This window comes from Poecilia latipinna, unplaced genomic scaffold (genome assembly GCF_001443285.1).
Source record: "Poecilia latipinna isolate Pla-1442-1.1 unplaced genomic scaffold, P_latipinna-1.0 Scaffold1356, whole genome shotgun sequence".
NCBI classification, from domain to species: domain Eukaryota; kingdom Metazoa; phylum Chordata; class Actinopteri; order Cyprinodontiformes; family Poeciliidae; genus Poecilia; species Poecilia latipinna.
Genome location: NW_015113972.1, coordinates 162,226 through 178,767, shown reverse-complemented (window position 1 = coordinate 178,767; position 16,542 = coordinate 162,226). Strand labels below are relative to the sequence as shown.

At 40.3% G+C, this 16,542-nt stretch overlaps 1 protein-coding gene across 2 annotated transcripts; it reads right to left on the bottom strand.

Annotated features, from left to right (window-relative positions):
• Nucleotides 1–990: 990 nt before the first annotated feature.
• On the bottom strand, nucleotides 991–15,807 carry boka (BCL2 family apoptosis regulator BOK a). 2 transcript variants are annotated; one of them, XM_015056125.1, is made up of 5 exons: nucleotides 15,736–15,807; nucleotides 13,221–13,575; nucleotides 8,534–8,662; nucleotides 4,654–4,817; nucleotides 991–2,366 (listed from the first exon to the last, which is right to left on the bottom strand). In XM_015056125.1, exons 2-5 carry the CDS (start codon nucleotides 13,432–13,434, stop codon nucleotides 2,241–2,243), a joined length of 633 nt encoding a protein of 210 aa, XP_014911611.1. In that variant the 5' UTR covers nucleotides 13,435–13,575; nucleotides 15,736–15,807; the 3' UTR covers nucleotides 991–2,240. The 2 variants fall into 2 exon arrangements, with proteins under 2 accessions (XP_014911611.1, XP_014911612.1); XM_015056126.1 differs by lacking the exon at nucleotides 15,736–15,807 and adding an exon at nucleotides 13,766–13,990.
• Between the last annotated feature and the right edge of the window lie 735 nt (nucleotides 15,808–16,542).

Below are 16,542 nucleotides of genomic sequence, written 5' to 3'. Positions count from 1 at the left end.
ATTTGTTTTTGGAACAACAACCGCCTCAGAATGTTTTATTATTTTTACTATATAGCTTTAAAGCACTCACACTCATTCTTAAGAGAAATTTAGAGACAAATTAACATATGGCACATATTTTTGGTCTGTGGGAGGAAACCCACGCATGTGCAGGGAGCAGAACCTGCAAACTCAATGCGGAAAATCTCCAAGGTGAGATTTGTACCCAGGACCCTGAAGGCAATAACAACCATGCTGCTGTGTTGGCCAGTGAAGTAGAGTCATAGTGAAATTAAAAATAAAGCTTTGGTAGTTAATGGTAGTTAAAATAACTGAAACCAAATTTCAACATTCACAGTAAAAAATTTAAAAAGAAAATTGGCATATTTCTCACATGGTTTAGGTCAGTTTCTATTCCCAAAATATGTTCCTAATGGCAGAATATTCCAAGAGATTTCTTATCTGACATGCACTGAGATTACTATCAACAAAAGCACAAAGACCAAATGATGATGCAATGACTTTGTAAGCTTCTGATAGGCCAATTCGCATCCATGTTAATTAGAGAAACACCTGTGGATGTGTCAGAGATACCTCAAACTCACTGAAAAATCTCAAAAACTCTGGAGCTCTGCTAGTCTGGTTGATCCTGAGCTACATTTCCTAGATAATGTGGCTAAAACAATGACCTACAAGCAAAAACGCCATTAGAATATCCCAGTATTGTAATAATATGTGGAAGGAGATGAGCCATCCATGAGCTTGATCATGTTTAAATTGTGTGCATCAACCACAGATCTGAAGCTAAAAACAGCTTCTGAAGATAAATAAGGTTAGTTGGCGACTGCATCTTGAAAATAGAGCAAAGAGGAAAATAGCTGGGTGGAGTAAACTTCATAAAATAAGTATTAATACAATATTGTCATTATCTTTGCATAGTGAAGAGTAAGAAAAATCTAAAACATCCTCATTTCTACATTAAATTACAAAGAAAAAGTCATTTGCAACAAATGAAAAATCAATTTTATACCATTTATTACTATTTACAGTTCTGACAAACATTTATTTAATAGGTTGCTTAATGCTACACACAGCAGTGACATTATTCATGGAATAAAATCTATTTACAATCTGCATGAGTATCATCGCTTAACAGCTCCTTTTACAGTGCAGCAACAATAGTGGTAACCATAGAGATGGAGGGAAACTTGGTCAGAAACACCTCACTAGGAACTCATCTTTAATGTTTCTTAAATAATTTATTTGTTCTTTGATATAAAAAAAAATGAAATTCCCATGTGAATCAGAGCATTGCAAAAGTATTTAACCTCCTTGGAATGTCTAACATCTGAAAACCTTACGGTATTTTACTGGGATTATAAGTGATGGACAAACTAAACGTTGTTCATGTTTTTGAAATGGAAGGAAATTTACACATGCTTTATTAACAAAAAAAAGTGTTTTGCATTTGTTTTCCACCCACTTTTCAAATTCAATCAGCTGCCTTCAAATTTCACCTAATTAGCAAATAGAGTCCGCCTTTGTGTGTAATTTAATCTTGGTATAAACTCAGCTGAAGGCCTCTGATAGAGAGCATTAGTGAACAAGAATTAAGGAAAACAGCAGTCAAGAATAAAGTTAGCTATTTAAAACATAAACAGTATCTGGTTTTGGTCTGTCCCCTAAAATAGGTTACACTGCGTGGTTGTGACATCAAAAAAATGTGACTCTTAACGGCTTTGAATACTTTTGCAAGGCACTCTTTAGTTTACTTTTGTACTTCATGGCAAAATACAGTTTTGAACTGCTTTCCCTCAAATCATTTCAATGTTTTGAACTTTAACCTCTCTAATAATTTTCTCCACACTCTTGTCAAATAGCAGAATTGCCTTTTTGTGTTATGAATACCGCCACGATGAGACGTGGTAATCTTTGTTCAACTTAGAATCTCATGAATATGTCTTGGTTATTCATTGATGTGAAGCATTTACCCCTAATTACCACAAGATGGCATGCAACTCACCCATACAGGAATACATACAGTGCAGCAGCTTGAGAGAGAAAAAAGTCTTCTTTCAAAAAAAAAAAAAAAAAAAGAGTCCGAAAGTGTGATTGTGTAAACTCAATTTAAAAAGCGTGCCCTAACACAAGCAGTGCAAACAATAAATAGACAGGAGATCAGCGGCCCGTCGACCGAGGCTCAGTGCAAAACAGTGTAAACGTTGGTCCCATGGAGGCCCTCGTGGCGCTGGCGGAGTCTTTCACTTCTCTCTGAGAAGGTACAACACCACGGCCTTCAGGTAATGTCCGAATGCAAAGGCAGCAGACACCAACCAGTGGGAGTGTAAGGAGGAGCCGGTGTTCACCACGCACTTCGTGATGTCCACCTGTAGGGAGACAGAGATCTTAAGAGACGTTTTGGAGGAAGACGTGGACAGAGGCAGGCGGCACAGACGGGGTTCACAGCGAGGAGGATCAGCCAGCTCTGTCAGGATGAAAATAATTTATAACTTTATGTAGCTTAACGAACAGGACACTGACTTGAAACAAAACTGTCTCACTGGTTAAAAGGCTTTGGAAAACTTTTCACCCAACATTGGAGCCATAAACTTCAGTTTGTTTACTGGAAATTTGCATGTTAGACAACATGACAAGCTTTTCTATGTCATGTCCTTCCACCCCCCCAAAGAGCATTTAGATCTATTGTTTGAAATTAGATTTTAAGAAAAAGAAAGATTGAAAAATCATGATGAAAAAATGTAAGATTAAAAAAATTATGGGATTCAAGTTTTTTATTACTTTTTGCATTCCCCCCCCCCTCATCTTCCCTCCAACTTGTTGAAGCCACCACAGCGCCCCCTGGCGGCCTCCTCTTTGTAAAACAGCGTTAGACCAACACAAAGAAAGGTAATGATGCCGTTTGTTCACTAATGTTCTTACAAAACTTTGAGACGATAAATGTGTGCCACACTCCACACTTTTCTCTCTCTTTTTTTTAAATGAATTTTCAGTAATGCTCTTCCTAATGTTGGTCTATCACATAAAATCTTAAGCACCTTGACGCTTATGCTATTTGACAAAATGTGGAAAAAGTTAAATGCTTCCAACTGCTCTTCCAAGGCGGCTTACATAACTAGCTTGACAGAGAGTGACATTCCCCAGGCAGAACGGCGCAGCATCAGCCCTGACACTAAACACGTCTCCATCCTCAGATCCCCCTCTCGGGTTCCCGACAGGCTGCCTGCCCGCCTCTCTGTGGAAAACTTTCTGGATCTGGTTTGGCGCTCCGCTCAAAAACAGGTCGCTCCCTCATTTGAGCTTGTGAGGTCAGAGGCACAATACGCCGCTCATCATTTTGTCACACTCCACTTCTCCTCAAAACACCGCAGGCATGCGAGCCGCGGTTCTGAGCAAACAGCCGCCTTTCCAGCAAACGCAGACAGAGGCACGTTGTCGGTCGCTCTTCGTCCACCGTGTCCAACTCTGTTGTTAGAACACTGAAACGCACTGAAATGAACGGGACTATTCCCTCTGCCTTATGTTTATCTAAAAAAGGAACTTCCTGCGAATCCACTTTCCCACGATTCAAGTCATACGGTGCAAAAGCTAGGATTTATATTTACATCTTTCTTTTCCTCTGTAACTTTGTCTGTGTAAAGGTCAGCCATAATTTAAAGATCCATAGGTTTTGATCAACCAGCTGCAGATGTTAGCTCATATCAACGAGAATACCCAGAAGCAGCTGAGCAAAGAGGAGGTCTGAGGCAGAATCGGTGTGAATGGTTCCAGATGGAAGCAACATTGAATCAGAATGTAACCAGCAAAACAAAGCTGCTGGGGGTTCAGGACATCCTGGAGATCAGAGTATTAGATCAAATAGAAATTGCTCAAGATGAGCCAACAGGTGGGTGGGAGTGCAACTGCAAGCACTTTGATGTGTAGACTTTTTGGGGAATGGCCTTGTAGCAAAAGAGCAGCAAAGAAACTGCTTCTTTCCCAAGAAAGACACGAAAGGACAAACAGTTCTGTACATAGATGGGTAGCAGAAAGACTGGTGCAAAGTTATCTGGTACACACACAAAAAAAAAAAAAAGTCAAAAGGAACAGAAAGATCTACAGGATGCAGCCTATATCAGGGTACACTGCCAATAATGAAGAATGGGACCGCGAGTCTTCAGAAAAGAATTTTCTTTCAACATTCCCGGCATATTTTGGTGATGAACCAAACATTGTGTCGAGCTTTAAGTCCCGTAAGGTGCAAGTTACCTCCATGCGTGAGATTTGTTTAACCAAAAAAAAGAGAAGAAATAAATAAAAATCACTACTGATTTTAAATGATCGTCTTAGATACTACTCAGACTGACAACAACCAAAAGATGCTAAAATTTCTACTGAGAGTCTTATGTCTTCTGCTTAAGAGTCAACTTTAATGGAAACAGATGTCCAGTTTCTGGCTACTGAATCCCACCAATTAATACATATCATGATGAAGACACAATCTGTCAGTGCTCCTGATGTTAAGCCTGAACGGATGAAATAATTAACCACTTAATATTATGAATTTGGGTAAAAGCAGCTCTTTAAAAAAAGAGCAGCTTTTTGGTGTTGGCGGATCGAAGGCTTTACTAAATTGTGATCGGTGCATCTCTCGAAATGGGTGAGTGCTTTCCTTACCCAGCCTCCTCTTTTCTTCAACCAGGGGGTCAGACTCTTGCGGACAAACTCCCCCATGCAGTCCACGATGGTGTCAATCATGGCTGGATGACCATGGCGCACACAGTCCACTGCCAGGGATCCCGCCACGGTGTACAAGGAAACCACCTTCCCCCACGTCACTCCTGAGACGCACACCACACACACACACACACACACACACACATACGAGTTAGAGCTCAGAGCAAATTGCACACTCTAATGTGCGGCTGAAAGCTAACAGGAGACAGGCCAGGGTCATTTTGAGGTTTCCCACTGTGGTACAGAGGCAAAAACATCCCAACACAGAAATTAATGACAGCATGCAGACAGAAAGTCTCGCTACATTAGAGAGCAGATCCTTTTACCAGAGCGGCGTTCCTGTCAAATGCTGCCATGCCATTTACAGTCAAAGCTTCAGACTATTTCTGTGGTGTTTATATATCCAAGACAACCAAACGGAGCCGCAGCTCTATCCACAGTCTGTCACTGCCGTCTCTAGAAGCTCCTAAAAACAGATCGGGTTTCTCTTTATTGGTGGGATCTGGACTTTCTAACACCGGTTGACATCTCAGTTGATTTTTTTTTTTTTTTTTCACGCGAACAGATGATGAGAGAGGTTCAAGTGAGGTATAACGTCTTATTTAACGTGACAAGTCACCTTCATGTTTCATAATATCTTTTTTTTTTCTTTCCTTTCGCAAAACATTTTTTGTGTGTGTTGCAGAATTTTACTGAAGTGGTAGTTTTCTACACAACTTTATCGGTTCCTCACATCTTTGTGGGAGAATTTCGACCTGAACTTCCTTTAAGCGTTGCTTCAGCTTATTGAGGTTTGTGGGCATTCCTTCCTGCGCAGCTCTCTTAAGTTCTCAGTACAACATTACTGTCATTGTTCATTAGCTGTTGTGTTTGGGACTATTATCATTCTGCTGCGGGACACAGTTTAGGCCAAGCTTCAGCTAAAAGACAAATGGCCTCACATTTGACTCTAGAAAACCTCGAAGGGAATCGTCAACTCAATTGTTGCACAGGTGCATAGATCATGTGGCTGCGAGACAGGCCGCCTTGTTCGATAGCTTGTTTTTAGTTGTTTGTAATAAAACGGCGTCATGGTTTTTGCATTGTGGCAAAATACCTTCACACTGGTCTCATCTGTCAAAATGGCCTAAGTGATGATGTCGTGTTCCTTTCAGAAAGAAAAAAACTTCTCTAACATTACTACTGATGTCTTTCCTGCTTGGCATTTTAACAATTTCTGGGTTTAAAAGGATCATCTCTAATCTCGAATGCTAAAAATGTGGATTGGATTATTCTACACCAGGGGTGTCCAAAATCAACTCAACATGTTTACTTTACAAGATCATATGCAAGACTGCATTTAAAATCAATGTTACATGTAGCGCCTGTAACTCTAAACTCAACAAATTAAAAGTTGCTTTTAATTTATAAATGATGTTTGTTAGAGGTACTGCTAACAACGTTTACGGGCGTCACCATGTTAACTATAAAACGCTGTTAGCTCCAAGTTCCCACTAAACTGGAACGCAGCATTACAGAGCAACTACGCATCGACAAAATCAAAAGAGTAACTGCAGCTTCGCTTTTGTTATTTTCTCCAAGCTTTCCTCTAGCTTGGGCGGCTTCTCTAGCTAGCTTCTCGTATACTTCATATTGGCGCTAACCAGCTAAATGCTAATGCTTACAGGTGGCACCATTTCATTTATTTATTTAATTAATTCCCTTATGGTTTAGATCAATGAGAGAGAAGCTAAAACTGAAGATGTCTTTTTAGGATCAAAACAACGAGGAAGGATGCTTATAGCGGTGCAGATATGTTTGAGTCTGTCACGATCTGTGTTTGTGTGTTTATTTTTGAGTTTTTCTGTGTAGTGCTGTTCCCTGTGAGTCTCTGTCCTGTCCTCCCCGTTGATTGTCTCCCAGGTGTGTCTCGTCCCATTGATTACCCCGTGTGTATTTAAGTCCACCTGTAGTCTCCGTCTCTTGTCAGATCCTCGTCGTTGTTAGCATCATTCGTCGTGTCTTACGTCAGTCAGCCAGTTTCCTCAGTTGAACTGTATAGTCCTGAGGTTTCTCGTGTCAGTCTTTATGTCAGTTGCTTCCGGTATTAGCTGTGTGCTAATTTGCTGCCGTGCTGCCTGTCCTGGACTGTGAATTTATCATTAAACTATCATCTTCACCATACCTGGGTTCTCTGCGTTTCTCCTCACCACCCCCAACCGCAACTCATGACAGAGTCAAGCTCACAGCAGACAGACAGGAACTAAGGGGGGAGTGACTTGGCAAGTTTCATGAAGGATTCCCCCCCCTCAGCCCTCGCAGATAGTCTAACTGCTTATCTCTGCTCAACAAAGCGCAGAGTGACATTTGAGACCAAACTCTCGCGGATGAGGCATTTGTGGTCATGATCTCCAGCTGCTCAGGACTTCCTCTCGACACAATGACTCGTCTGAGCCCATTTGCTGCACGTTCACTCTGAGTTTATGGAAGGGTTGGGCCATAAATTATATGCACTGAATGGAATTTGACCATCACTTATCCTAACCATTAGAACATTCTTGAATAAATACAGCTAACCTCAAACTGGACTCACTAAAAATAGACCAGGCTAACCCGATCCAGCCCAGATAACCTTTGCAGCTCATCTCTTTGTTATATTCCCGGAGGAAAAGAAGCCAGCTGACACTCATGCCTGAGCTTCTTGGGTGGGGTCCAAACTGTCTGTAACAATCAGAGTCTGACAGCGTTTTACCCTAACATGGGCCGAAGGTTTCCCACTGAAATTCCTTTCCTGGCAGGGGATAAGAGAAAAGGTGTGGGGGGGGAGTTTGCCAAAATTCTTCTAAATAACAGGGAATCCTGGGTTCAGATGAAAAGTAATGCTCTAACTTTCAGGTGGGTTTTGTTTTACTCAGTGAAAGTTGTGGATCTGTTTTACAACTACTCAAAAATACACAATAAGAGAAGTAGAAAGAGTTCCCCATTTGCTCTGTATCTTCGTTGTGTTTGCCTGATACTCTGAGCTTCCTCCTTCCAAAAGGAGTTTCTCCAAATAGAGAAACATTTATTCACCATTACTGCTTTGAGATCCACCTGCGGGCGAATTTCAGTGCATCTTATTGCAATTTTATGACAAGCAAACATAAAATGATGTAGAATAGAGAAGTGGAAGTAAAAAAAAAATATGCATGGTTTTATAAGTCTGAAAAATGTGGCATGGGTCCATATTCAGCCATCCAAAGAGAAACTCTGTAGAACCAGCTTTGTTCTGTATTCACAGCTGCAGATCTGTTATACAGCTTTTACAGCTTTGTACATCAACAGATTAGATTTTTTTTTTTTTTTTTTTTTTTTGGGGAGGCACCGATTCAAAAATCTGGCCCGATATCAATGTCTGATACTATACAGCTGCTATGGTCGATAACCAATATTTACAGATATAATAAATACCTATATGAATGAATTAACAAATATCACATTGTCACCCCTCCTTCCCCATAAATACAGTCATAAATACAAACATGGTCATTAATATTAGACCAGTTTTATTCATTGGACCAATACCGATATGTTTAAAAAATAACTCAAATCAGCCGATACCGATATATCGTGCATCCCCATTTATTTTTTGCTCATTATTTTTTGCAAAATAACTATCAGAGTCAAACTGCATGGAGATATTGTCATCAATGTTGAAGTCATACTGCCATTTCCCAGCTGAATTTTAGGGTTGGAATTTTAAGTAGGACATCCTAACACAAGATGTAATCCTTCGGCTTCACAATTATGCACTACTTTAAATTGGTCTATTGTATAAAATCCCAGTAAAAGGAAGACACACCTGTTGAGAAGACGTCCGCAGCGATAGCCATGAAGGCGTCAGACACCACGCCCTCCACTGACACCGTGATGTTCAGCTGCCGGGCCACGTTGCGGTAAATGTTGGGCCGGAGGAACTCCAACTCCTCACCTGGTCGGAACAGAGCAATCTGAGTTCATTCGGCCCATCCTCTCAACGCCTAACACACAGGTAAGGTTGGATTTCACAGCATATGTAGATGATTTTTTTTAAAACATGCACTAAAACAAAGAAACTACTGGAGCTGATCAGCTAGCACGAGCAAATGCTATGGTGGTCAAGCGGCTTTTAATTGATTTTTTTAATATAAATTCTGCAGCATTTGAGTTGCAGCTCTAATGGGTTCTGCAGATAACCTTTCAGTCTGTTTTTTGGGGTAATATTTGTGGTTTGTAAAATGAAGGAAAGTGAAACTGTGCTAGCATCTCTATGAACTCGAAACACACAGTTCAATCCTCAGCTGAACAACTTGTCTGACAGCTGGGGGATAAATTTTGTCTTACTTCTTCCTCTTGGTGCTTACTGGAGCGATAGCGATAGCATAGGCTGTACTGTGCTAGCATGATGTGGCTAACTGGAGGAAATGGGCTTATTGTAAATCTTGTAAAGGTCTTATTGTAAACGTCATTTTTAGCAATTGAGGCGGCAAGCTCTAAAAAGGATAAAGAACTAACTAATGTTTTTAAATATAGATGTAATAAGAGTTGCAGGTTTTCATCATTTTATTTTTGCAATATTTGCATTTAATTTCTACAGGGAGTAACACCAAGAGAACCAGTAGTGGGTTTTTAGATTTGTTTTTTGGAAATTATGTAGAATATATTTGCTTTCTTTTCCACAAATCAGAAAATTCATCCTCTTTTTACTAAATTTTATGTTTATTTTTATTTTAAAATCAGAAAAAAAAGGGATACAATTTTTGTTGTTAAAGAAGACAGCAAAATTAGGAAAGTTGTAAAGTTGTCTTTTTTCAAAAAGTCCTGTAACATTTACGGCTCTAAGGTTTTATTTGGCTGGCCTGAGAGCAGAAATGTATGGAGCTAGATTGGATCCATAAAGTTTGTTCATGAGGAAAAACAATTTGAAACTGATTGCTTTTTTCCCTGTTTCAAATCCTTTTTTCAGTTTTGAAACTTCTTTCAGTTTCATTTTTTTCCTTTTGAACAAAGTTTAGGACACCAATTTAGCTCCGTAGAAATGACTCTGTATTCATTTCTGTAAAGGTCACATGACACACAGACCAGCCTGTTGGATTTTTATACCTCCTCAGCTTGGTATAAAACATAGCCATTGCTGTTTGTCCTGATCCTCTTCGTGAACAGCATTATTTTACTGATGCCAATTTTTCCTGAAATAGATAGAATTTCTTCACCTCACAGAAAACAAGTAAACACCATTACAGGAGGAATTTAGCTAAAAACTTATATACAAAGAGGTACTCTCAAAATATTCAATAACAAAAATGATGGCAAATCATCTTTTTACAACAACACCTGAAAAACCGCAAAACAAAATTAAAAAAAGAAAAAAATAAAGCAGAAAAACACATCGGTGGCCAGCTGCCCAGTGGGTTGTCACCAAAGGCGTTCTTTAGGAAGCGAGTTTTTGTCATGATGAAATACTGAATCACTCAAAATGTAGAAGAAATAGAAAAACCAACCACAGCACACTGTTCTACGGGATAAAAAAACAAATGAGTAAGTGGCTTTGCAACACGGGGAATTGAAATGTATTTCAGGTAAGTCTAATTTGTTCAGGGAATTGCAGCTGCAGCCAGACCTGGCCATCCAGTCTACCTGCTTTAACGGCAGATTCAGATGAAGGACTGACTCTAAGACATCCACGCAGCTGCAGGATGAGCCGCCTGGACCATCTGAATGATCAAGTGAGCGGCAGACACAGAACATGTGATGGATCAAGGAAGGATGCCGGGACACAGCTCGGTTAATTATCGACTTTAAAACGCGGTGAATCAAAGTGGATTTTCCTGCCGTTTATCGGTTCACCGTATTACTTATCCTGCAGAGAGGCCGAGATTACATATTTACTGTGAATATCAGAGCGGTACTCATCTCCAATGTTTATATTATAAAACAGAAAAGTGAAGATTTTTTAAAGAAGGTTGAAGTTTTCTGTCAAAATCTGAGGGCAGATTTTCAGCACTAAACATAATTCACACACACACACGTGCACGCACACGCACGCGCGCGCGCACGCATGCACATACATATATGGCTTCAAGTGAATTTCCTACCCTAAAACAGAGGTGGAGTCATAACCACAAACGTAAAGCAATACCTTAACCAGAAACAACCTGGTCTACTGTGTTTTTTTCTGCATTTAGAAATTACTCCTGAGGAGAAAGGATTGATTAATCCTGTACGTTAAAGAGAAAGATTCCTCTGAAGGGATTTCACTGGAAATTCAACGCGTTCCTTGCATGCCTCTGAAATGTGACTCGAACGCAACTGGATTCCACTTGACTTTTATTCGCCAGACCTGCCCACACTGGCGTCACCTTTGTTTTGTTCTTTCTTTGGGAAGAAAGAAAGAACAAAAACTAATCGCTCATGATTAATGCTAATCATGAGTGATTAGTATTAAAAGAAATAAAATAAAAAAATCTGCATTTTGTCTCAATTATCTAACTAATAAAAATGTGGAATACGTTACGCAATGCTCAAAATAACCCAGAATTCTCATCTAAATAGACAGACTATACAATTTCACTAACAGAGATCATACACTTTAAACATTCCCAATCCATGGGATGCTGTGGTGGTGCAGGGGCAAAGCAAATCCCACATATTGAGGCCTTAGTCCTCATGCCGGAGGTCACAGGTTCAACTCCCTGACTACCTGCTTTAACACCTCTCTCTTTACTCTCATTCCTGTCAAACTATTCTAATAAAAAAAATAAAATAAAAAAGTCAGTCCAAGAAATAACAGTTAAAAAGACACAAACTGATTCAGTGTACATGTCTAAAGCAGGAAAAAAATCATCACCAGCATCAAGGATGCAGCTTTAATCCACTGCAATATATTCACATCCAAACCATTTCTGGTACTGTCACTAAGTTGAGAGAGCAGATTCACCGAGAGGTTCATAGATCCCCTCCACCTTCAAACAATCTTTTTCTACAGTTTTTAAAAGATCTACTTATCCATCTGTGGTCATTTTTAGCTTTAATTAACTTAAACTAGACTTTATTTTAGGACAATTAGTGTAAATTTAGGGGAATTCATTACAAGTCCCCTTGTCTTGTGACTTTTGTCTCTCTGGTCCAAAAGTGTCTGAGGTGAAAACATGTGAGCTGCACCTGGCGCCGCCAGCAACCCGGCAGAGAAAAACAAACGATCGGATCGGTGTGGAGGGGAAAAACTTTTATTTTTTTCTTTTTGCAGGTGAGATGAGGTCAGACAGAGGACCAATCAGGGAGCTCAAATTTTATAACCGATGAGGACATAAACGATTTGTTGCCTTTATTCATTAATCCAGGCAACATTTCTTATCTCAGCACCAAAAACGACTCGGTTATATTCACACTGGTCACATGGTGGGACCGGAGCGGGCGACCGTCGCTCAGAACATCCCAAAACGACGTCTCACCTGGAGCAAATGGTGAACATGATTTCATATCAGAAAACTGAATCATTTTCTACCTCTGAGCTCCTCCTGCTGTGTTTCAGTCAGCATTTTCTTAGTAAATTGCCAACTTAACGGATTTCTATAAATATGGCAAAATGGCAGCTCCTCCAATCGAGTTTGTTCACATAACACAGGCTTAGAATAATTTAATGTTTGTGCGTTTGTGCCTGGTAGAGTGCAGCTCTCATTCAGTGGTTAATTTATGCTGTACATTGTCTCATATTTTAAAAATAAATTGACACATGGAGTAAGGGGCGGAGCTAAAGAGAATGGCCTCATAGCTACTAATGAAGAAGGAGATTTTTTCAGGTAAACACTTGGACAAAACGACAGGAGAGAGCCTCAGATAAATGTAAGTATTCTGTCAGGTAGCATATTTTACATACAAACACAACCTTGAAGTGGTTAGTATCACTACATAGTGTATTATAAATAAATATTATGCTGCTCATGATTATTCTTTGAAGATTTTGTAGCTTCTGCTAAATTAAAACAGTATTTATTAGCAAAAAAAATTATTACATTTTTGCTAATAAATAGGCAAAGCATTATCAAAGAATGAAATCCTTTAGAATTGTTTTTACTAGTGAGGCACATTTGGCATGATATTTTATACTTAAAAAATAGTGTGCTGCTGACATGTTAACTGCATAAACATGGCAACGTATACAGATCAACAAACGACATGGGATTCAGCTTTGTTGGCTATTTTTCCTTCTAATCCCTCTTTTCCAGACAATTAACATTAGATTTAATTTAATCTTAAGCTTTTTTTTCTCTTGNTTTTTTTTTAATTCTCCACACTTCTATTTAGTTTCAATATAGTTTTCTTCCAGAATGAAAGATTGTTGTGAAAGGTTTTCCTAAACAAGTCAGAATTTTTTTTTTGTCCCAGTTAGTCAAATGTTTATAGCATAAATGCAGTGCACCATATTAATTCCAGTTCTATCAGCTGGATTTCTGCAGAGGATCCCAGATGGATCCCGACCCAAACTTCTGTAGGAAGCATGACGGACTCACACAGCCACTGAACCACCAGGGACACCTCCGCCAGCTTTCCTCCCGACGCCGCCACTCCCTGCTCAGGTTTGGACCAGCCTATCCCGACGCGGTTCAGCCTGGAGTGGATGTAGTCCCTGCACAACGATTTAGCCTGGGACACCAGCTCCTTGTCGGTGGGCGACCGGTCGAACACCTCGGCCGCGAACACGGAGGAGCGCCGCAGCATCTCCATGTCCCCGAGTGTCGCAGCAGCAGCCGCCGCTGCCGCTTCTTGCGCGGCTTCAGCAGATCAACTTTCCCCCGCTCTCACCCTCCACCACCGCACCGCAGATCTCCTGCTGCTATTATCAGATACAGACTTGCGGAGATTATCCTGCAGAACAAACACACGGATTAGGTTGTGGGTTGATAGCCTGGATACAACTCACAGCTACAGTCGCAACCAATCAAAGTTTACACAGGGAGCTGGAAAAAGAAAAAGAAAAAAACAACACAAAAACAGCAGGTAAAAGTTCTGAATTAATCAATGAAGGCGTTTTAATATTAAAACAAGCTGCACTTACCTAAAAAGAAAGAAAAAAAAACCCTGAGTCCAACGGTAATATGCAAAAAATAATGATAAATAAAAAATCTTGTAGCGGAGCAGAGAAGTGAATCTAATAACGAAGTTTTTGCTTCTGTTGTTTTTAAGCAGGGGAGCTGAAGTCAGTCTGAGCCAAAAAAATAAAAAATGCTCCCCTGTTCGCAGACTGACGGGCTTTCCTTCTAAGGGCACTTATTGTGGAGTCCAAAGGCGGAGATAAGCAGCAACTATAAGCCCCGCCCATCGGCACCGCCACACACTCACGCACGCACGCACACACACTTTCTCTCTCTCTCTCACAGAAACTCGTTAATCATTAACAAGCTTTATGACAGGTGGAGGCCACACTGATTGTTAGTTTCCCTTTCTCTTAATAAGAGGTAAAGCTGCAGAAACACAGCAAGTCACTGACATTAGCTCGTAGCTTGATGGATTCAAAATAATTTTGGGGATTCTTAAGACGCAAATGTCACAGGATATCTATGTGAAAACAGTTTTAATAAAAACTACATCCACCATGGCAGCTTCTGGAAATTGTAGAAAAAGGGACGATGGAAATTTCAGCTACTTTATTACGTCACTCAGATTTAAGGGCGCGGGGCCACGAAGAACAAAAACATGACATTTCGACACGCCATTAGAATAAATGATTTAATGTTGTTGTGATGGTGAAGCTTGGCCTCTACTGTTGAATTTTGGGTTGCCACCTGTCCCGTAAAATACGTAACCGTCCCGTATTTGGCTGTTAAATGTAGCGTCGGCGGCAGCATGTCGGTTAGTTTGTGTTACCCAGAAAGCAGTTGGGCACAATATCGCGACATCAACACCGTGAGTCAAACAATGACTGGGGCAACCTACTATATGAAGTACTCGGGGACAACTTATTTGTTATTATATATACACATTTGTAGAATACGGAAAACATCGCGTCCAGTGTCTGTTTTGTACTGGACGCTACATCTAACAGCCAATTATGGGACGATTTCGTATTTTACGGGACGGCAACCCTACATATGTAGGGACTGGTCCCTTATTTTAATTTCTGAAAGGTGGTAACCCTAGTTGAATGCTCAATGAGAATACTAAGAGTCTACTGCAAGAAAGGTTCTGGTCCCCTCTAAAAAAACCTTTAGCTATTAAAAGTTCAAACGCCTTCTTCTATGCCGTTAAGAGCAACCAGTTAGCGCAAAGGTAATGAATCTCGCTCCTGGATTGGCTATTCAGCAAACACCAGCTAATAGCATGTCAAGTAGCATTGCGGCTAGGTGTTTCACTTTCCGTGCTGTATTTTCTCTAGAATATTTTAGACATGTGCTAGAAAAGAAAATCCTCGAATTGGCAAATTGTTCACGAATAGTACGATCGTCATGCATCAACTTTATCTTTCCAAGGTCCTCAGGAATTTGGACCCAGTTTTGTAATAAGTTAAGCTCTATACACTCTTACTTTATAAAGTTTTATTTTGAAAATCCTCTTCCTGTATGCAACAACTATGGAGCTTCTCCCTTAATTTTCAATGTAAGCTCCACACAGTTCTTGCAGTGCATTGTCCAGAGCAGCACTCATGATGGATTAAAACAAAGAGAAAGTTGTTGACTAACGTAAGAATCAAACACTCCGAGAGTATTAAATCACTGGTTGCTATGGTGATTCCCCTCTTTTCTGTGACACAAGCATGAGAGACCACAGCACTGGATCCCAATGAAAGAAATCAAATGATTAATAAGACCAACTCACATTTGTTACCGATCTGCTGCTGTGATCTGATTGGTTGCACCTGCAGCAACAACATTGTAAGTTCTGCTGGTAATTTTTTTTTTTAAAGCAACAACCTGTTTTTGTGTGCATAACTTTCAAAACTTTATTGCAGGTGAAGCTTTTTATTTTTGTTTCATCTGAATCTGTTTTAATGACCCTGTAATGATGAAAGTGAAAGAGAGACTCCATTACCTGCAGCAGCTCCACGTCTGCGAAATGTTGCAACTCGTATCATCCAACTATCTTCAGGGAGTCTTAGTGGATGGTGGCGCTGTAGGCAGGAAGCACCACCACCTGGGTCAATACTATAACAGTTAGCCAGTTTATTCAAGTTTTATTGGATTTCACATAGCTATCTTCACTGACCTAATTATGCATTGTTGATAAGACTTAGCATGCTAATGATTTCTGGAATGCAGCATGCCTTATAATCTTAACTGTTAAATTCAAGCCCCTGAATTTGAGTAAAAAGTTAATACATAATTCAAGTAATCAAAGGCATCGTCACAAACAAACGTGCACATCTGAAGTCGTCCCATTGAACCACACCCAGCTAATGGGGTTTCGCGCAGCAGCCTCCTTGTTTGGAAGGAAAACACTCTCCAGTCTGGCTGTGATTACCTCCACGCCAGGGCAGAAACCTGTTGGAGCAGATCTCCCTGCCAGCATTGGTGCTTCTGGGGAAAGCCACTTCCTCCCACTCGCTGCTGTCAGGACATGCCAGAGGAATGCCCTGTTTTGTTTATGAGTGGCTGACATCAGATGCGTAGCAGCCCTGACAATCCTGTAGAGGCAAAGTTCAACAGTAACTGGAAGATTATTCACAGAACATTTTATAGCGGATACAGCACTGAAGGGTCTCTAAAAAAGGGTACACACCTCCGCTTCTGATGTAATGAAATGAGACGACGATGAATCATCTCAAAACTTTACCCAGCATTCATTATGGCATTCATCTTGTAACTGGGGAAAAACAAGCAACTACAGGAAGAAACTACA